Raw genomic sequence first — 22017 nt, forward strand, 5'->3', positions numbered from 1 at the left:
GTGAGTGTTCACATTACAGAGGTATAAGTTTGTTGAGCATTCCTGGGAAATTATATGGGAGGGTATTGATAGAGAGGGGTCAAGGCATGTACTGAGCATCAGATTGGGGAGGAGCAGTGTGGTTTCAGAAATGGTAGAGGATGTGTGGTTCAGGTGTTTGCTTTGAAGAATGTATGTGAGAAATACTTAGAAAAACAAATGGATTTGTATGTAGCATTTATGGATCTGGAGAAGGCATATGATAGAGTTGATAGAGATGCTCTGTGGAAGGTATTCAGAGTATATGGTGTGGGAGGTAAGTTGCTAGAAGCAGTGAAAAGTTTTTATTGAAGATGTAAGGCATGTGTACAAGTAGGAAGAGAGGAAAGTGAGTGGTTCCCAGTGAATGTTGGTTTGCGGCAGGGGTGTGTGATGTCCCCATGGCTGTTTTATTTGTTTATGGATGGGGTTGTTAGGGAGGTGAATTCAAGAGTTTTGGAAAGAGGGGCAAGTATGCAGTCTGTTGTGGATGAGAAGGCTTGGGAAGTGAGTCAGTTGTTATTCACTGATGATACAGCCCTGGTGGGTGATTCGGCTGAGAAACTGGAGAAGTTGGTGACTGAGTTTGGTAAAGTGTGTGAAAGAAGAAAGCTGAGAGTAAATGTGAATAAGAGCAAGGTTATTAGGTTCAGTAAGATCATGGGACATCAATTTGGAGGTAAGTTTGAATGGAGAAAAACTGGAAGAAGTGAAGATATCTGGGAGTGGATTTGGCAGCGGATGGAACCATGGAAGCAGAAGCGAGTCACAGGGTGGGGGAGGGGGCAAAAGTTCTGGGAGTGTTGAAGAATGTGTGGAAGGCGAGAATGTTATCTGAGAGAGCAAATATGGGTATGTATGAAGGAATAGTGGTTCCAACAATGTTTTATGGTTATGAGGCATGGGCAATAGATAGGGTTGTGCAAAGAAGAGTGGATGTGCTGGAAATGAGATGTTTGAGGACAATATGTGGTGTGAGGTGGCTTGATCAAGTAAGTAATGAAAGGGTAAGAGAGGTGTGTGGTAATAAAAAGAGTGTGGTTGAGAAAGGAGAAGAGGGTGTATTGAAATGGTTTGGTCACATGGAGAGAATGAATGAGGAAAGATTGACAAAGAGGATATATGTGTTAGAGGTGGAGGGAACTAGGAGAATTGGGAAACCAAATAGGAGGTGGAAGGATGAAAAACATTTTGAGCAATTGGGATCTGAAGATACAGGAGGGTGAAAGGCGTGCAAGGAATAGAGTGAATTAGAATGATGTGGTATACCAGGGTCGACGTGCTGTCAATGGATTGAACCAGGGCATGTGAAGAGTCTTGGGTAAACCATGGAAAGTTTGTGGGGCCTGGATGTGGAAAGGGAGCTGTGGTTTTGGTGCATTACACACGACAGCTAGAGACTGAGTGTGAACGAATGTGGCCTTTGCTGTCTTTTCCTAGCGCTACCTTGCACGTGCGCAGGGGAAGGGGGGTGCTATTTCATGTGGTGGGGTGGCGATGGGAATGGATGAAGGTAGCAAGTATGAATTGAATATGTACATGTGTATATATGTATATGTCTGTGTATGTATATGTATGTATACAATGAAATGTACATTGGTATGTATATGTGTGTGTGTGAGCATTTATGTATATACATGTGTATGTGGATGGGTTGGGCCATTCTTTCGTCTTTTTCCTTATGCTAACGTGGGAGACTGCAACTAAGTATAATACTTAATAATACTTAACTGCTTACCCTAGACGCTTCACATGCCCTGGTTCAATCTATTAACAGCACATCCACCCCAGTATACCACATCGTTCCAATTCACTATTTTCCTTGCATGCCTCTCACCCTTTTGTATGTTCAGGCTCTGATTGCTCAAAATCTTTTTCGCTCTATCCTTCCACCTCCGATTTAGTCTCCCGCTTCTCCTTGTTCTTTTCACCTCTGACACGTATATCCTCTTTGACAATCTTTCCTCACTCATTCTCTCCATATGTCTGAACCATTTCAACACACCCTCTTCTGCTCTCTCAACCACTCTTTTTATTTCCACACATCTCTCTTACCCTTTCATTACTTACTCGATCAAACAACCTCACACCACATATTGTCCTCAAACATTTCATTTCCAACACATCCACCCTCCTCCATACAACCCTATCCTATAGCCCATGCCTCACAACCAAATAACATTGTTGGAACTACTATTCCTTCAACATACCCATTTTTGCTCTCTAAGATAACATTCTCTACTTCCAAACATCCTTCATTGTTCCCAGAACCTTCAGCCCCTCCCCCACCCTGTGACTCACTTCCACTTCCCATGGTTCCCTCCATTGCTAAGTCCACTCCCATATACCTGTCGTAATTGCTAATACTAAGAACCTTAATTTGTCCCCAGGCAGTTTTAAAGCCCATCCTAGCATTAACCAAATCATTGAAAGAATTGACAAAACACACATTTCATATTTGAATTATGGCCTAGCTTCAGCTGGTTTGATGAATTAATGGATACAAAACATTTCAAAAATGTAATCTTAATATGTAGCAGTTTTGATTACATATATATAAAGAACAATTTTTTAGAAACTAATAAGAAGTATATTCACAACCAATATACAGAGGTATTAAAGGCAATTACATGATAGAAATTAAATTACCAAGAAAAACAGGACAAATGTAAATCTTGGGTAAATTAATGAGACAACACTTGACAAAATCTGATTCTTCACTGTTTACACACGAGCAGCTGATACTATATACTGTACATCTAAACAGTCAAGTAACACTACCCTGGATGTATATAGAAAAAGACAGATAGATATGTCATCAAAAAGGTTAAAATATGCACAAATTCTGTATTTATTGAACTTGGAATTCAAACTCAGCATCCATATCCTCTACAGAAGCACAAGCAAGTTCTCTTACACTAAGTGTTTCATCAAGCTGAGACTGAACATCCATTTTTATTTCACAACTATCAGGATCCTCTATTTCTTCATGTTCATCACTATAGTAACCTGATAGAAGGCGAGTAAGATCCCTTCGCAAGGTTCCTTTGTCCTTACGAGGCTTACGGGGCTTCTCTGATGAATAATTTCTCTTATAACTTGGGCCATGAGTAGTTGTGTGATGCATCAGTTTTTGCTGCAGAATTTCAAATGGAGTTAAGAACACAATGAAAATAATCTACTGTAGTTTAGTTTATTTTCTTTATCTTACTTTCATGTTATAAGTTTCTCACCACCCTTAATGAGGTAGCATAAGGAACGAATGATCAAGACTTACAAGGAAAAATTCTCCCTTAGCTTTTTCTCTGTCCTTTCTTTAGGAAAACTTTAATGCAGAAGAAAAATTTCCAGACCCCATCTCCACCATTCTTGTAACATTTATGAGAGGCAGGAGATACATGGGTAGTATTCCCTCTCTTCCCTCCAAGGATAATTATCCTTTTAATCAGTTAATACTTGAAGAAGGTGAAAAAGGAACACAAAATTCAATTAAACTAATCATATAGCAAATTATTTAAATATGTAAATTTTTCCAAGAGAGTCAGACGATTTGTAGACTGAATTAGGATGAAAAATTATAGTACTGGCAGAGGAATATATGGTATGAATCTGGAGATATACTTAAAAGAAACTTTGGGATGAAAGGTAAAAGATTACAGTATTCATGAAGTGTGAAGAGATTGAAATCAGGGACAAAAGAGTGAGAAACATTTCATATGAAAAGGCCCGAGGAATAATTTCTAATCATGTGCAATGAAAGTTTCGTGTAAGGTGATATGAATGTGAATGCTTGTTTCATATAAGTCTCCCTGGAAGATATAGCAAAAAAAATTATGAAATGGTCTATTAGTATTGAAGTCCATGTCCATTTCTGGAAAGATAGTGAGAATGCTAAGAAGTTGAAAGCATTCTAATTCATCCTAAATAAATGGAAATGGATATAAAGATATCAAACATATCAGGAGACTGACAAACATATGTATGATAAGATTTCAAGCAAGATTCAAGTAATGGGGTACTGCCAAAGGATAGTGGGCTATATATCACATATAAGGCAAAGAAAAAGATAGCATGAATGGAAGAGCAAATAATGTACTTACCTTTGTGCTAAGTCGTTTGCTGCAAACTCCACATTCGTAAATGTTGACCTGTTCATGCTTCATTTTAATGTGTGTGTTTAGGTTATTCTCTTGGTAGAAATACCTGCAAAAAATTAAATAGATACATAATCCCTGCAAGGTAGCGCAAGGGAACAGATAACAGAATGGCCCAACCCACCCACATACACATGTATATATATACACGTCCACACACGCAAATATACATACCTATACATCTCAACGTATACATATATATACACACACAGACATATGCATATATACACATGTACATAATTCATACTGTCTGCCTTTACTTCATTCCCATCGCCACCCTGCCACACATGAAATAACATCCCTCTCCCCCCGTATGTGCGCGAGGTAGGGCTAGGAAAAGACAACAAAGGCCACATTTGTTCACACTCAGTCTCTAGCTGTCATGTATAATGCACTGAAACCACAGCTCCCTTTCCACATCCAGGCCCCACAGAACTTTCCATGCTTTACCCCAGACGCGTCACATGCCCTGGTTCAATCCACTGACAGCACGTCAACCCCGGTATACCACATCATTCCAATTCACTCTATTCCTTGCACACCTTTCACCCTCCTACATGTTCAGGCCCTGATCACTCAAAATCTTCACTCCATCTTTCCACTTCTCGTTCCCTCCGCCTCTGACATATATCCTCTTGGTCAATCTTTCCTCACTCATTCTCTCCATGTGACCAAACCATTTCAAAACACCCTCTTCTGCTCTCTCAACCACACTCTTTTTATTACCACACATCTCTCTCTTACCCTTTCATTACTTACTCGATCAAACCACCTCGAACCACATATTGTCCTCAAACATCTCATTTCCAGCACATCTACCCTCCTCCGCACAACTCTATTTATAGCCCATGCCTCGCAACCATATAACACTGTTGGAACCACTATTCCTTCAAACATACCCATTTTTGCTTTCTGAGATAATGTTCTCGACTTCCACACATTCTTCAACGCTCCCAGAACTTTTGCCCCCTCCCCCACCCTATGATTCACTTCCGCTTACATGGTTCCATCTGCTGCCAAATCCACTCCCAGATATCTAAAACACTTCACTGCATCCAGTTTTTCTCCATTTAAACTTACCTCCTAATTGACTTGACCCTCAACCCTACTGTACCTGATAACCTTGCTCTTATTCACATTTACTCTCAGCTTTCTTCTTTCACATATTTTACCAAACTCAGCCACCAGCTTCTGCAGTTTCTAACACGAATCAGCCACCAGCGCTGTATCATCAGTGAACAACAACTGTCTCACTTCCCAAGCTCTCTCATCCCCAACAGACTGCCTGCTTGCCCCTCCTTCCAAAACTCTCGCATTCACCTACCAAACAACCCCATCCATAAACAAATTAAACACCCATGGAGACATCCCACACACCCCTGCCACAAACCAACATTCACTGAGAACCAATCACTTTCCTCTCTTCCTACACATACTCATGCCTTACATCCTCGATAAAAACTTTTCACTGTTTCTAACAACTTGCCTTCCACACCATATAATCTAAATACCTTCCACAGAGCATCTCTATCAACTCTATCGTATCCCTTCTCCATATCCATAAATGCTACATACAAATCCATTTGCTTTTCTAAGTACTTCTCACATACATTCTTCAAAGCAAACACCTGATCCACACATCCTCTACCACTTCTGAAACCACACTACTCTTCCCAAATCTGATGCTCTGTACACGCCTTCACCCTCTCAATCAATACCCTCCCGTATAATTTCCCAGGAATACTCAACAAACTTAAACCTCTGTAATTGGAGCACTCACTTTTATTCCCTTTGCCTTTGTACAGTGGCACTATGCAAGCACTCCGCCAATCCTCAGGCACCTCATCATGAGTCATTTTTTCTTTTAAACTATTCGCTATTTCCCGCGTTAGCGAGGTAGCATTAAGAACAGAGGACTGGGCCTTTGAGGGAATACCCTCACCTGGCCCAATTCTCTGTTCCTTCTTTTGGAAAATTAAAAAAAAAAAAAAAAAAAAAAATAACCTTACCAACCAGTCAACAATACAGTCACCCCCTTTTTTAATAAATTCCACTGCAATACCATCCAAACCTGCTGCCTTGCCGGCTTTCATCTTCCTCAAAGCATTTACTACCTCTTCTCTGTTAACCAAATCATTTTCCCTAACCCTTTCACTTTGCACACCACCTCGACCAAAACACGCTATATCTGCCACTCTATCATCAAACACATTCAACAAACCTTCAAAATACTCACTCCATCTCCTTCGCACATCACCACTACTTGTTATCACCCCCCCCCATTAGCCCCCTTCACTGAAGTTCCCATTTGTTCCCCTGTCTTACGCACTTTATTTACCTCCTTCCAAAACATCTGTTTATTCTCCCTAAAATTTAATGATACTCTCTCACCCCAACTCTCATTTACCTTCTTTTTCACCTTTTGCACCTTTCTCTTGACCTCCTGCCTCTTTCTTTTATAGTCTCCCACTCATTTGCATTATTTCCCTGCAAAAATCGTCCAAATGCCTCTCTCTTCTCTTTCACTAATAATCTTACTTCTTCATCCCACCATTCACTACCCTTTCTAATCTGCCCACCTCCCACGCTTCTCATGCCACAAGCATCTTTTGCGCAAGCCATCACTGCTTCCCTAGATACATCCCATTCCTCCCCCACTCCCTTTACGTCCTTTGTTGTCACCTTTTTCCATTCTGTACTCAGTCTCTCCTGGTACTTCCTCACACAAGTCTCCTTCCCAAGCTCACTTACTCTCACCACTCTCTTCACCCCAACATTCTCTCTTCTTTTCTGAAAACCTCTACAAATCTTCACCGCCTCCACAAGATAATGATCAGATGCGGAAGACAGTGACAAAGCAAAATAAAATGAAATAAAAAACATAATCCCTAGTTGTATTTCAAATAATAACTTACGAGGCTGAAGTGAATGTCAATCACATGAAAACATATTCATAACCAAAGCTTCATCAATATTAACTACCGATGCTGATACAGAAAATTACAATTATTCTTATGTAACTCACAAAAAAAACAATATCATATAAACCAGCATTCCAAACATGACTTATTTCTATGTTTTTTGGTAAAGGTTATTCAAAATTCTGTATGTTAGATGAGTTCCCACAAAAGATAAATAAAGTACATAAGTACTGTATCATCCGCATACACTTGAAAAATAAATTTTTACAAAAACTTTTTCCTACATTTACATGTGTTGTGTGTCACAAAAATGTATGTTACTTGTGAGATCAGAACTTGCAGCTATATGGATGTAATAGAGAATTTCATTCATACATACCCCTATCCCCTGCATAACAGCAGCTTAATTACTGGAATTTTCCTTTAATGTAACGCATAAATGGTACATGAGTGTGTGACCTGCACTCAATGGGCTGAAACATGGCATATAAACCAGTCAGGGTAAACCATGTAATAGGTTGTGGGGCTTGGCTGAGGATACAGGACCTAGTTTCAGTACATTATATACAAGAAAGCTAGAGAGTGGATACGTGCAAATGTGCCTGCTATTATTTGTCTCTGACACTTCCTTAGTAAGCAAGAAGGAACAATTAGGTATTAATGAAATCTCTTTGGAATATGCCCATGAGTACTTGCACATTTAATCATTCTATTCCTTCCCATATTGAAGGCTTTTAATTTCAATACATCTGGTTTTAGTTTCATTTGCTGCCAAGCATATACTATCACATGTTTCTCTTCTTTCATGACTGTACAACTAACTCATATGGCCTTCATAGTATTTCATATGTCACACCCCTCAATTTTGCTCATAAAATTTTCTGAAGTCTCTAGTTTACTTATAAAAAAAAAGTCATTAAAATTTACTTCCTATGCATACATGAAAAATTTTCACTTAAGAAAAAAAAAACTTACTTGTCACAAGCTGCAATAGGGCAGAAAAAAGCTTCCCGAACATTTTCATGAATCATACGGTGCATTCTAAGTTGCCGGAGCTGTTTAAATGTTCTACCACATATGTCACACACTGTCAAAAAAATAAAACATGAAAACATTAGGAATAAGATAACTGTGTTACCCACCCTGTCTATCCATTTCCTTGCATGAATTCAGACAACTGGTTCCAAAATAGGTAGAGGAGGTTTTCACCGGTCTGAACTAACACTTGTAGAAGATTGCTTTTAAATGTTCACATCATCTAACACAACTGTAATGGTCTGCCAAATCAATGACAGTCTAATTTTTATTCAGTGACTTGTGCATCTGTGGTGATTATTTTTTCATACAAGTTAACCATTTCCCACAAAAAATATTATCTTTCATTACCAACTGTTCTTCATAAAGCATTCAGGTAGTCAAAGCCAGATGTGGTGCCTTTCATCACACACCAATCTCTTTTATGACTAGCAGTACTTACCATTATGTAGATACTATACACAATTTAACCCACTCACTCTTTTCATCATATCTATGTGACATTCAATTTTAGAACTCAAATATCAGTGTTGGAAATGTGCATCACTAAATTCCCACATTTTTTGATTGAAAACCTACATGCTAGGCTACTGCTTACTGTCCTTCTTGGAGATGTTCTCAGCGGATGATGATAACACTGGTCAACAACAAATTTTCACGCACATGGCATGTGGTGTGCTTGATATAGTTCTGGATGCTGATTTTGAAAATGCAATCCATTTTCTTGTGTCACATCTACTTCTTGAGAGATTTGGCACTGGTGAAAGATAAGGCTGAACCTTTAGCATCTCGTCTAAAAAAAAAAAGGTCTGCTCAAGAAGGATGCTTGCATAACTTATTTCGGGAAAAGGAGTCAGACTATAATTTCTCATTTTTTCTATGGATGGGCTGCTCTGTTTTTGCAACAACGTTGCACTGCTTATCCCAACAGCACGATCCCTCTCAATGGCACTTGTTCATCAACTTGTCTAAGAGAAGTTCTGAAAGCAATGCTGCTCCTCAATGGAAACAAGAAACCCTCCATTCCCGTAGGGCATTCACTGCAAGTGAAAGTGTGTTATGAGAACATGCAGGTACTCCTAGATGCCATAAAATACAAAAATTACAACTGGAAACTATGTGGGGACTTGAAAGTGACTAGCATGCTGATGGGAATGAAGTCAGGGTTCACAAAATATTGCTGCTTTTTATGTCTCTGGGATACTCGATCAATTTCCAGGCATTATATGGAGTGAGACTGGCCTCAACAAAGAAAATATGAACCAGGAATCTTGAGTGTACAGGGTAAGCCTCTGGTTGATCAACAAAATGTTCTTCTACCACTCTATAAAATGCTTGGTTTCATGAAGCAATTTGTGAAAACACTAGCCAAGAGAAACTCAAAAGGATTCAAGTATATGGTGGAAAAATTTCCGAAGATCACAGATGCCAAGTTGAAAGAAAACATCTTTGTTAGTTTGCAGACAGAGGAACTCCTGAAAGACCACATCTTGATGACTTGGAGCTGGAAGCCTGGGACTCTTTTGGGTTGGCTATCTGAAAATTTCTTGCAAAACATAAGATCTCCAGATTTTGAAGGTGGCATGAAAAGACTTCTGAAATCTTATCCTGCTATGAGATGTAGGATGTCGCTCAAGGTGCATTTGCTCCATTCACACCTGGACATTTTTACAGACAACCTTGTAGTGTCTGATGAACAAGGAAGGTGCATTCATCAGGACATCAGCACAATTGAACATCAATACCAGGGTTTCTGGAATGAAGGAAAGCTTGCAGATTACTGCTGGATGTTATACAGGGATGAACCCAAGTCAGTGCACCATGGAAGGTCCAAAGCTTAGAGCTTTTAGCTTGTGAAGAGTGCCATTGAAGGTTAAAAGCTCAACTTTTTTTAGCCTGTCATTCTAGAAAGTATCTTAGTATACCTTCTACCGAAGAATACTGAATTCATGCAATTAAAAAGTCTGAAGTGGTACAAATCTTATCATTTTACCTTCACCCATGCATCATGTAGCTGCAGTTGAACTGAAAAAGTATGTATCCAAAGAAAGGAAATGAGATGTGTTGTATTGAAAGACTAAAAATTTGTAATCTGCATCGAAAATAGGTCTAGAAAAGTTACACTGCATCCTTGATGAGAAAGTTCAATTTTGGTGACAAATGTAATTTGCACTACACCCAGGAGGTTAATGTCACAAAACGTATCAGTTTATCACAACAATTTGTACAGTGAGAGGGTACAGCTTGAATGAAAAAAATTGAGGAAATGTTGAGGGAATGAAGCTCAGATGATAAAACACCTATCATACCATCACAAGGGTATAAATGAAGATTCAGATGCCTGCAAGCTCTATTATAGAGAAAATGATGATTATAGTCTAGGATGATGATAAAGTGTTTGGAATCTGATACCAGCTGCAACTTCATATGTTAGTTTGAATGCTGACATCCCAAAAATGTTTGAGCAATGGATCTAGGAAAAACATTTAAAATCTAAGTGCCACACAAGAAATTTTCAGAAAACTGAAATCAGAAAAAACAGAACTTGACATTGTGTGAAGCTATAATGATGAGTTTAGTGAATTTTCCATAACAGCTAACTATGGTGGCCTGGTTCTGGCTGGTTACTATAATTTTATCCTCCTCCCTGAAATTATCTAGTTTGTGTTATATTTTCCATCTGTGAATATTATATACAATAATCATGTATATACTATCATAATACAGAGATCAGTCAATTATAAATAAAATTATGTAAAATAAGGTGTAAGACCAACAACAGTATCGTGTATTGATAAATAATACAAAACATATAAGCTGTGGCAATAACCTCCATATAATCACTATGTAAAGCTGATATAGAAGATAATATTTGGTGTATATAGTATTATAAACCAATCTTCATGAACATTTTTATTTTTTTTTTTTTGTCTCCCGCGTTTGCGAGGTAGCGCAAGGAAACAGACGAAAGAAATGGCCCAACCCCCCCCACACACATGTATATACATACGTCCACACACGCAAATATACATACCTACACAGCTTTCCATGGTTTACCCCAGACGCTTCACATGCCTTGATTCAATCCACTGACAGCACGTCAGCCCCGGTATACCACATCATGAACATATGCAAGTGAAAAAACTGTAGAGCCAAATATGTTAAATATTTTTTCTTATTTTTGTTAAAAAGTTATGGCCAAGTGAATGCCCTATTAAAAGAAATTTTTATAATGAGCAGTGTGGTTTCAGAAGTGGTAGAGGATGTGTGGATCAGGTGTTTGCTTTGAAGAATGTATGTGAGAAATACTTAGAAAAACAAATGGATTTATATGTAGCATTTATGGATCTGGAGAAGGCATATGATAGAGTTGATAGAAATGCTCTGTGGAAGGTATTAAGAATATATGGAGTGGGAGGCAAGTTGTTGGAAGCAGTGAAAAGTTTTTATCGAGGATGTAAGGCATGTGTACGTGTAGGAAGAGAGGAATGTGATTGGTTCTCAGTGAATGTAGGTTTGCGGCAGGGGTGTGTGATGTCTCCATGGTTGTTTAATTTGTTTATGGATGAGGTTGTTAGGGAGGTCAATGCAAGAGTTTTGGAAAGAGGGGCAAGTATGAAGTCTGTTGGGGATGAGAGAGCTTGGGAAGTGAGTCAGTTGTTGTTCGCTGATGATACAGCGCTGGTGGCTGATTCATGTGAGAAACTGCAGAAGCTGGTGACTGAGTTTGGTAAAGTGTGTGAAAGAAGAAAGTTAAGAGTAAATGTGAATAAGAGCAAGGTAATTAGGTACAGTAGGGTTGAGGGTCAAGTCAATTAGGAGGTAAGTTTGAATGGAGAAAAACTGGGGGAAGTAAAGTGTTTTAGATATCTGGGAGTGGATCTGGCAGCGGATGGAACCATGGAAGCGGAAGTGGATCATAGGGTGGGGGAGGGGGTGAAAATCCTGGGAGCCTTGAAGAATGTGTGGAAGTCGAGAACATTATCTCGGAAAGCAAAAATGGGTATGTTTGAAGGAATAGTGGTTCCAACAATGTTGTATGGTTGCGAGGCGTGGGCTATGGATAGAGTTGTGCGCAGGAGGATGGATGTGCTGGAAATGAGATGTTTGAGGGCAATGTGTGGTGTGAGGTGGTTTGATCAAGTAAGTAACGTAAGGGAAAGAGAGATGTGTGGAAATAAAAAGAGCGTGGTTGAGAGAGCAGAAGAGGGTGTTTTGAAATGGTTTGGGCACATGGAGAGAATGAGTGAGGAAAGATTGACCTAGAGGATATATGTGTCGGAGGTGGAGGGAACGAGGAGAAGTGGGAGACCAAATTGGAGGTGGAAAGATGGAGTGAAAAAGATTTTGTGTGATTGGGGCCTGAACATGCAGGAGGGTGAAAGGAGGGCAAGGAATAGAGTGAATTGGATCGATGTGGTATACCGGGGTTGACGTGCTGTCAGTGGATTGAATCAGGGCATGTGAAGCGTCTGGGGTAAACCATGGAAAGATGTGTAGGTATGTATATTTGCGTGTGTGAACGTATGTATATACATGTGTATGGGGGCGGGTTGGGCCATTTCTTTTGTCTGTTTCCTTGCGCTACCTCGCAAACGCGGGAGACAGCAAAAAAAAAAAAAAAAAAAAAAAAAAAAAAAAAAAAAAAAAAAGACCCCTGACAGCAGGATTTGAACTTCAACACTTGTGTGGGAGCTGGGTATGCTAACAATCAAGAAGGATATATATATTTATTTTTATTTATTATACTTTGTTGCTGTGTCCCACATTAGTGAGGTAGCGCAAGGAAGTAAATGAAAGAATGGCCCATGTATATACATACACATCCACACATGCACATATACATACCTATACATCTCAACGTATACATATACATACACATAGACACATACATATATACACCTGTACATAATTACACTGTCTGCCCTTATTCATTCCAGTTGCCACCCTGCCACTCATGAAATAACAACCCCCTCCCCTGGATGTGCGCGAGGTAGAGCTTGGAAAAGACAGCAAAGGCCACATTTGTTCACACTCAGTCTCTAGCTGTCATGCATAATGCACCGCAACCACAGCTCCCTTTCCACATCCAGGCCCCACAGAACTTTCCATAGTTTACCCAAGACGTTTCACATGTCCTGGTTCAATCCATTGACAGCACGTCGACCCTAGTATACCACATCGTTCCAATTCACTCTATTCCTTGCACGCCTTTCACCCTCCTGCATGTTCAGGCCCCAATCACTCAAAATCATTTTCCCTCCATCTTTCCACCTCCAATTTGGTCTCCCACTTCTCCTCGTTCCCTACACCTCTGACACATATATCCTCTTTGTCAATCTTTCCTCACTCACTCTCTCCATGTGACCAAACCATTTCAAAACACCCTCTTCTGCTTTCTCAACCACACTCTTTTTATTACCACACATCTCCCTTACCCTTTCATTACTTACAAGATCAAACCACCTCATACCACATATTGTCATCAAACATCTCATTTCCAAATGGTTTGGTCACATGGAGTGAATGAGTGAGGAAAGATTGACAAAGAGGATATATGTGTCAGAGGTAGAGGGAACGAGAAGTGGGAGACCTCCCAATCGACTTGTACCTCAACCCTACTGTACCTAATACCCTTGCTCTTAATTATTCACAATTACTCTCAGCTTTCTTCTTTCACACACTTTACCAAACTCAGTCACCAGCTTTTGCAGTTTCTCACCTGAATCAGCCACCAGCACTGTATCTTCAGTGAACAACTGACTCACTTCCCAAGCTCTCTCATCCAGAACAGACTGCATATTTGCCCCTCTCCAAAACTCTCCATTCACCTCCCAAATAACTCCATCCATAAACAAATTAAACAACCATGGATACATCACGCATCCCTGTCTCAAACTGAGAGTGTTCAAATTACAGAGGTATAAGTTCGATGAGTATTCCTGGGAAATTATATGGGAGGGTATTGATTGATAGGATGAGGGCATGTACAGAGCATCAGACTGGGGAAGAGCTGTCAATGGATCGAACCAGGTCATGTGAAGCATCTCTGGTAAACCACGGAAAGTGTCGTGGGGCCTGGATTTGGAAAGGGATCTGTGGTTTCGGTGTATTACACATGACAGCTAGACCGAGTGTGAACAAATGTGGCCTTTGTTGTCTTTTCCTAGCTCTACCTCACACACACACACACACACACACACACACACACACACACACACACACACACACATACATGCCGGGGGGAGGGTGCTGCTACTTCATGTCTGGCGGGGTGGTAATGGGAATGGATGAAAGTAGCAAGTATGAATATGTACATGTGTATATATGTATATGTCTGTGTGTGTATATATATGTATACATTGAAATGTATAGGTGTGTATATGTGCATGTATGGGCATTTATGCATGTATGTACACATGTATGTGGGTGGGTTGGGCCATTCTTTCATCTGTTTCCTTGTGCTAAGTCACTGACATGTGCAATGGTGATCAAGTATAATAATAAAAAAATAACTGCTTCATAATTATAAAGTTATAACATCTACAATTTGATGTGCACAACATTACAGAGCAATCATTTATAAACAAAAGCATGTGAAAAAATAGTATGACCAAAAACAGCATCATCATTCAATAAATATTGTAAACATGTATACTGCGGCAGTAAATTAAATTCTGCTATAAATCATAATATAAAGAGTGAATAGGCCTGAAAATCTATGACCCACACTCACCTCACTGGGTGAGAATGAAATTTTGTGAACTTTTCCTTGTTTATGTTTACAACCTTGATATATCTATGAACAACACTTATGTTTGATTCTTATAGCTATTCATTAAACTGAACATTACTGCAATCTTAGAGACATGGGTAAACTCTGAGAATAAACACTTAATTGCTGAGTTAGCAATACTGAGCTCATCCACTCCAAAGTCTTCCATAACAATACATTCTCTTTTTACAGACTCATCACAAAATTAATTGTGCAAGCAGATTTTGATCTTAAGACTCCATCACAGGTAAGAGTAGAGAAATATTCTGGGATTGTGTGGGCATTTCCTTTACAGGTTAACAAGACTGAATAGAAAATTATTGTGGGGGTGTGTGAGCATAAACTTATCATTACATATAGCTATATTACCATAATTACTGTACAGTTCATCCACTGGTAATTATTAGAATTGTTCATTTCACCTTTAGGATGACTACATGAGAGATGTTGCTGTAGGTCTTTGTATCGATCAAATGTTTGTTGGCAAGATTCTTGAGGGCAGGCATAGCGGTTCTTCCCATGAACCATACTATGACGTTTAAGACGACTAGGAGTCCCAAAACGCATATCACAGCCTGGGAATTCACATCTGATGGTAGGCAAATATATTAATATAAGTTCTTGAACTTAATAATGAATTCATCAACTAATTAAGAAAAGTGGTATTTTGCTCACACAATTCTTTCCCTGCTCTATGTTACATGCACCTTTTCACATTGTCAAAATTAAAATATTCCCAATCTTTTATTACCAATGAAAGTACAGGATGATTGTAGCATCATCCTGGTTGGGGACTCTATAATCAAATCAGGACCAAAAGTTCTGTGTGAAGGGAAGAAATAGGTAGAACTTGTGTTATGCATGTACTAAGATAAAACACGTCCTAAATACATTTGACAACATAGTCTCAAATAATCTCGAGGATGTGAATTTTGTCATTCAGGTGGGAATAAACAATGCAGTTAATAAGAGATCAGAGGAAATAGTAGTGAAGTATAGTGAAATTATATACAAGTTCAAAGAAAGTTGTAGGAAGCTGCCAAGGTATGACGTCCATTGTTGTACCCTCAGTGGAATGCTGAGGATAAACAGAAGAATTGAAGCTCTCTGTAGGGAGGAGGATAGTGTGTTTAGTTTAGACCTATGGGACTATTTTAGTCATGATGGATCTCTGTACACTAGGAATGGTCTTCACTTAAAATGGAATGGGGAAAGCCTGCCGTGGCAGAGTACTGGATGAAAATATTAAGCCTTTTTTTTGATAAGAATAAATTACTCAGGAGAGCAAATTGCTATCTAGCTAATGAAGGAACTTGGGGGGTGGGGGAGGGTGAGGAAGTAGCTGTGGGGGTGGGTCGGTGTAGAGGGAACAGGATCTGAGGAACAAGGTGTCCAGTTTGACCACTATAATGGTAGCGGTAAAGGATGGATGGGACCTTGGTGGTAGGGATCCTCAGGGAGTAGTAGTAACCTCAAAGGCAGAGGAATTAGCAAAGAAAGGTCAAGTAGGGTTAGTTGGGAAAACATCTACAAAGCTTTGCAGAAGATGAAAGCCGGCAAGGCAGCGGGTTTGGATGGTATTGCAGTGGAATTTATTAAAAAAGGGGGTGACTGTATTGTGGACTGGTTGGTAAGGTTATTTAATGTATGTATGACTCATGGTGAGTTGCTTGAGGACTGATGAAATGTTTGCATATTGCCATTGTACAAAGGCAAAGGGGACAAAGGTAAGTGCTCAGATTACAGAGGTATAAGTGTGTTGAGTATTCCTGGGAAATTAAATGGGAGGGTATTGATTGAGAGGGTGAAGGCATGTACAAAGCATCAGACTGGGGAAGAGCAGTGTGGTTTCAGAAGTGGTAGAGGATGTGTGGATCAGGTGTTTGCTTTGAAAAATGTAGGGGAGAAATACTTAGAAAAGCAAATGGATTTGTATGTAGCATTTATGGATCAGGAGAAGGCATATGATAGAGATGCTCTATGGAAGGTATTAAGAATATATGGAGTGGGAGGTAAGTTGTTAGAAGCAGTGAAAAGTTTTCACTGAGAATGTAAGGCATGTGTACATGTAGGAAGAGAGGAAAGTGATTGGTTCTCAGTAAATGTTGGTTTGCGGCAGGGATGCATGATGTCTCCATGGTGGTTTGATTTGTTTATGGATGGGGTTATTAGGGAGGTGAATGCAAGAGTTTTAGATAGGGGGGGGAAGTATGCAGTTTGTTGTGGATGAGAGAGCTTGGGAAGTGAGTCAGTTGTTGTTCACTGATGATACAGTGCTGGTGGCTGATTCGTGTGAGAAACTGCAGAAGCTGGTGACTGAGTTTGGTAAAGTGTGTGAAAGAAGAAAGCTGAGAGTAAATGTGAATACGAGCAAGGTTATTAGGTACAGTAGGGTTGAGGGAGAAGTCAGTTGGGAGGTAAGTTTGAATGGAGAAAAACTGGAGGAAGTGAAGTCTTTTAGATATCTGGGAGTGGATTTAGCAGCGATTGGAACAGAGAGAGAGAGAGAGAGAGAGAGAGAGAGAGAGAGAGAGAAACTTTTACAGGGTAAGTTAAAAGCACATCTAGACAGTCTTGACAGTGCATAACCTAAAGCAGATATTCAAGAAAAAATTATTAAAGATTAACAACTTAATTCTCCCACAACAGGATGTCCCTTATAAATGAGGCCATGCAATGCTTAATATCATAATTTAGTAATAATCTAAATTTTTCTGTTTAAAATCATGAAACAATACAAAATCAATCAACTTACTTGTATGGATTGACACCTGTATGTACGTAAGAATGAGTGCGAAGATGCTGTTGTTTCTTAAAGGTTTCTCCACAGTCATCACACTTGTATCGAAACTGCACATGGTAGCGGTTCTCATGTTTCTTCAGACAATAAACATTACTAAATAGTTTTTCACATTTCTCACATCTGTCGGAAAAATAGTTTTAAACTAAATCAATATAAGCAGCACTACCACTTATCATACTCTAGTTATGTAAATGTAACATAATCCAAGCTTGTGTGGGTAAAAATGAAAATGGATTGAGAGAATTGGGTGATAATTAGTCCTTATGCACCTGGCCATGAGAAGAAAGACCATGAAAGGGAAGTGTTTAGAGAACAGTTGAGTGAAAGTGTCCGCAGTTTTGATGCAAGACCAGGTATTGCTGTTTTTTCATACTTGATTTCCTGTTCCCATGTCAATGAGGTTGCGTCAGGAACAGGCAAACAAAGGCCACATCCACTTGCATCCATTCTCTAGCTGTCATGTGTAATGCAATGAAACCACAGCTCAACCGGGCCCCTGGGACCTTTCTATAGCTTACCCCAAACACTTCACATACCCTGGTTCAGTTGACTGACATGTCAGCCCAAGTATACCACAGAGTTCCAATTCACTCCAACCCCTGCTATGCCTTTTACCCTCCTGCGCGTTCAGGCCCCAATCACTCAAAATCTTTTTTACTCCATACTTTACAAGAGGGGTGCATGTTGTCTCCATGGTTGTTTAAAGTGTTTATGGATGGGTTGTTAGGGAGGTGAATGCAAGTGTTTTGGAGAGGGGCAATAATGCAGTCTCTTCTGGATGAGAGGGCTTGGGAAGTGAGTCAGTTGTGGTTTGCTGATGATACAGCGCTGGTGGCAGATTCGGGTAAGAAACTGCAGAAGTTGGTGACTGAGTTTGGTAAAGTGTGTGAAAGAAGAAAGCTGAGTAAATGTGAATAAGAGCAAGGTAATTAGGTTCAGTAGGGTTGAGGGACAAATAAACTGGGAGGTAAGTTTGAATGGAGAAAAAAAGGAGAAAGTGAAGTGTTTTAGATATCTGGGAGTGGATTTAGCAGCAGATAGAACCATGAAAGCAGAAGTGAGTCACAGGCTGGGGGAGGGGGCAAAGGTTCTGGGAGCGTTAAAAAATGTGTGGAAGGCGAGAACATTATCTTGGAGAGCAAAAATGGGTATGTTTGAAGGAATAGTGGTTCCAACAATGTTAAATGGTTGCAAGGCATGGGATATAGACAGGGTTGTGCGGAGGAGGGTGGATGTGATGAAAATGAAATGTTTGAGGACAATATTTGGTGTAAGGTGGTTTGATCGAGCAAGTAATGAAAGGGTATGAGAGATGTGTGGTAATAAAACGTAAGATTGTGAGAGCAGAAGAGAGTGTATTGAAATGGTTTGGACACGTGGAGAGAATGAGTTGAGGACAGATTAACGAAGAGGATATATGTGTCACAGGTGGAGGGAACAAGAAGTGAGAGTTCAAATGGCAGGTGTAACGATGGAGTGAAAAAGATTTTGAGCAATTGGGGCCTTCTCGTTCCCTCCACCTCTGACACATATATCCTCTTGGTCAAACTTTCCTCACTCATTCTCTCCATGTGACCAAACCATTTCAAAACACCCTCTTCTGCTCTCTTAACCACACTCTTTTTATTACCACACATCTCTCTTACCCTATTATTACTTACTTGATCAAACCACCTCACACCACATACTGTCCTTAAACATCTCATTTCCAGCACATCCACCCTCCGCTGCACAACTCTATCTATAGCCCATGCCTCACAACCATATAACATTGTTAGAGCCACTATTCCTTCAAACAAACCCATTTTTGCTTTCCGAGAAAATTTTCTCAACTTCCACACATTCTTCAATGCTCCCAGAACTTTCGCCCCCTCCCCCACCCTATGATTCACTTACGCTTCCATGGTTCCATCCGCTGCCAAATCCACTCCCAGATATCTAAAACACTTCACTTCCTCCAGTTTTTCTCCATTCAAACTTACCTCCCAATTGGCTTGTCCCTCAACCCTACTGTACATAATAACCTTGCTCTTATTCACATTTACTCTCAGCTTTCTTCTTTCACACACTTTACCAAACTCAGTCACCAGCTTCTGCAGTTTCTCACATGAATCAGCCACCAGCGCTGTATCATCAGCGAACAACAACTGACTCACTTCCCAAGCTCTCTCATCCACAACAGACTTCATACTTGCCCCTCTTTCCAAAACTTGCATTTGCCTCCCTAACAACCCCATCCATAAACAAATTAAACAACCATGGAGACATCACACACCCCTGCCGCAAACCTACATTCACTGAGAACCAATCACTTTCCTCTCTTCCTACACGTACACATGCCTTACATACTCGATAAAAACTTTTCACTGCTTCAAACAACTTGCCTCCCACACCATACATTCTTAAGACCTTCCACAGAGCATCTCTACAACTCTATCACATGCCTTTTCCAGATCCATAAATGCTACATACAAATCCATTTGCTTTTCTAAGTCTTTCTCACATACATTCTTCAAAGCAACACCTGATCCACACATCCTCTACCACTTCTGAAACCACACTGCTCTTCCCCAATCTGATGCTCTGTACATGCCTTCACCCTCTCAATCAATACCCTCCCATATAATTTACCAGGGATACTCAACAAACTTAAACCTCTGTAATTTGAGCACTCACCTTTGTCCCCTTTGCCTTTGTACAATGGCACTATGCACGCATTCCGCCAATCTTCAGGCACCTCACCATGAATCACACATACATTAAATAACCTTACCAACCAGTCAACAATACAGTCACCCCCTTTTTTAATAAATTCCACTGCAAAACCATCCAAACCCGCTGCCTTGCCGGCTTTCATCTTCTGCAAAGCTTTTACTACCTCTTCTCTGTTTAACAAATCATTTTCCCTAACCCTCTCACTTTGCACACCACCTTGACCAGGACACCCTATATCTGCCACTCTATCGTCAAACACATTCAACAAACCTTCAAAATACTCACTACACCTTCTCACATCACCACTACTTGTTATCACCTCCCAATTAGCCCCCTTCACTGAAGTTCATGTTTGTTCCCTCGTCTTACGCACTTTATTTACCTCCTTCCAAAACATCTTTTTATTCTCCCTAAAATATAATGATACTCTCTCACCCCAACTCTCATTTGCCCTCATTTTCAATTCTTGCACCTTTCTCTTGACCTCCTGCCTCTTCCTTTTATACATCTCACACTCATTTGCAATATTTCCCTGCAACAATCATCCAAATGCCTCTCTCTTCTCTTTCACTAATAATCTTACTTCTTCATCCAACCACTCACTACCCTTTTTAATCTGCCCAACTCCCACGCTTCTCATGCCACAAGCATCTTCTGCGCAAGCCATCATTGCTTCCCTCCTCGTATTTTAACGTTCTAAAAGGGGAAACAGAAGAAGGAGTCACGCGGGGAGTGCTCATCCTCCTAGAAGGCTCAGATTGGGGTGTCTAAATGTGTGTGGATGTAACCAAGATGAGAAAAAAGGAGAGATAGGTACTGTGTTTGTGGAAAAGAACCTGGATGTTTTGGCTCTGAGTGAAATGAAGCTCAAGGGTAAAGGGGAGGAGTGGTTTGGGAATGTCCTAGGAGTAAAGTCAGGAGTTAGTGAGAGGACAAGAGCAAGGGAAGGAGTAGCAGTACTCCTGAAACAGGAGTGGTGGGAGTATGTGATAAAGTGTAAGAAAGTAAACTCTATATTGATATGGGTAAAACTAAAAGTTGATGGAGAGAGATGGGTGATTACTGGTGCATATGCACCTGGGCATGAGAAGAAAGATCATGAGGCAAGTGTTTTGGGAGCAGCCGAATGAGTGTGTTAGTGGTATTGATGCACGAGACCAGGTTATAGTGATGGGTAATTTGAATGCAAAGGTGAGTAATGTGGCAGTTGAGGGAATAATTGGTATACATGGGGTGTTCAGTGTTGTAAATGGAAATGGTGAAGAGCTTGTAGATTTATGTGCTGAAAAAGGACTGGTGATTGGGAATACCTGGTTTAAAAAGAGAGATATACATAAGTATATGTATGTAAGTAGGAGAGATGGCCAGAGAGCGTTATTGGATTATGTGTTAATTGATAGGCGTGTGAAAGAGAGACTTTTGGATGTAAATGTGCTCAGAGGTGCAACTGGAAGGATGTCTGATCATAATCTTGTGGAGGCGAAGGTGAAGATTTGTAGAGGTTTTCAGAAAAGAAGAGAGAATGTTGGGGTGAAGAGAGTGGTGAGAGTAAGTGAGCTTGGGAAGGAGACTTGTGTGAGGAAGTACCAGGAGAGA

At 40.1% G+C, this 22017-nt stretch overlaps 1 protein-coding gene across 4 annotated transcripts in view; it reads right to left on the bottom strand.

The window, feature by feature from the left end:
- Window positions 1-2524: 2524 nt before the first annotated feature.
- The window catches only part of LOC139756699 (transcription factor IIIA-like), a 72461-nt gene continuing 52968 nt past the window's right edge, over window positions 2525-22017 (bottom strand). For all 4 annotated transcript variants that reach the window (XM_071676362.1, XM_071676365.1, XM_071676364.1 and 1 more), the window contains 5 exons: window positions 17659-17826; window positions 15326-15492; window positions 8069-8180; window positions 4119-4221; window positions 2525-3154 (listed from right to left, as the gene is read on the bottom strand). In XM_071676362.1, coding sequence (XP_071532463.1) covers window positions 2870-3154; window positions 4119-4221; window positions 8069-8180; window positions 15326-15492; window positions 17659-17826 — 835 coding nt within the window. In that variant the 3' untranslated portion in view covers window positions 2525-2869. The remainder of the gene's footprint in view (window positions 3155-4118; window positions 4222-8068; window positions 8181-15325; window positions 15493-17658; window positions 17827-22017) is intronic.

The sequence above is a fragment of the Panulirus ornatus genome, chromosome 23, assembly GCF_036320965.1.
Source record: "Panulirus ornatus isolate Po-2019 chromosome 23, ASM3632096v1, whole genome shotgun sequence".
Taxonomy (NCBI): Eukaryota; Metazoa; Arthropoda; class Malacostraca; order Decapoda; family Palinuridae; genus Panulirus; species Panulirus ornatus.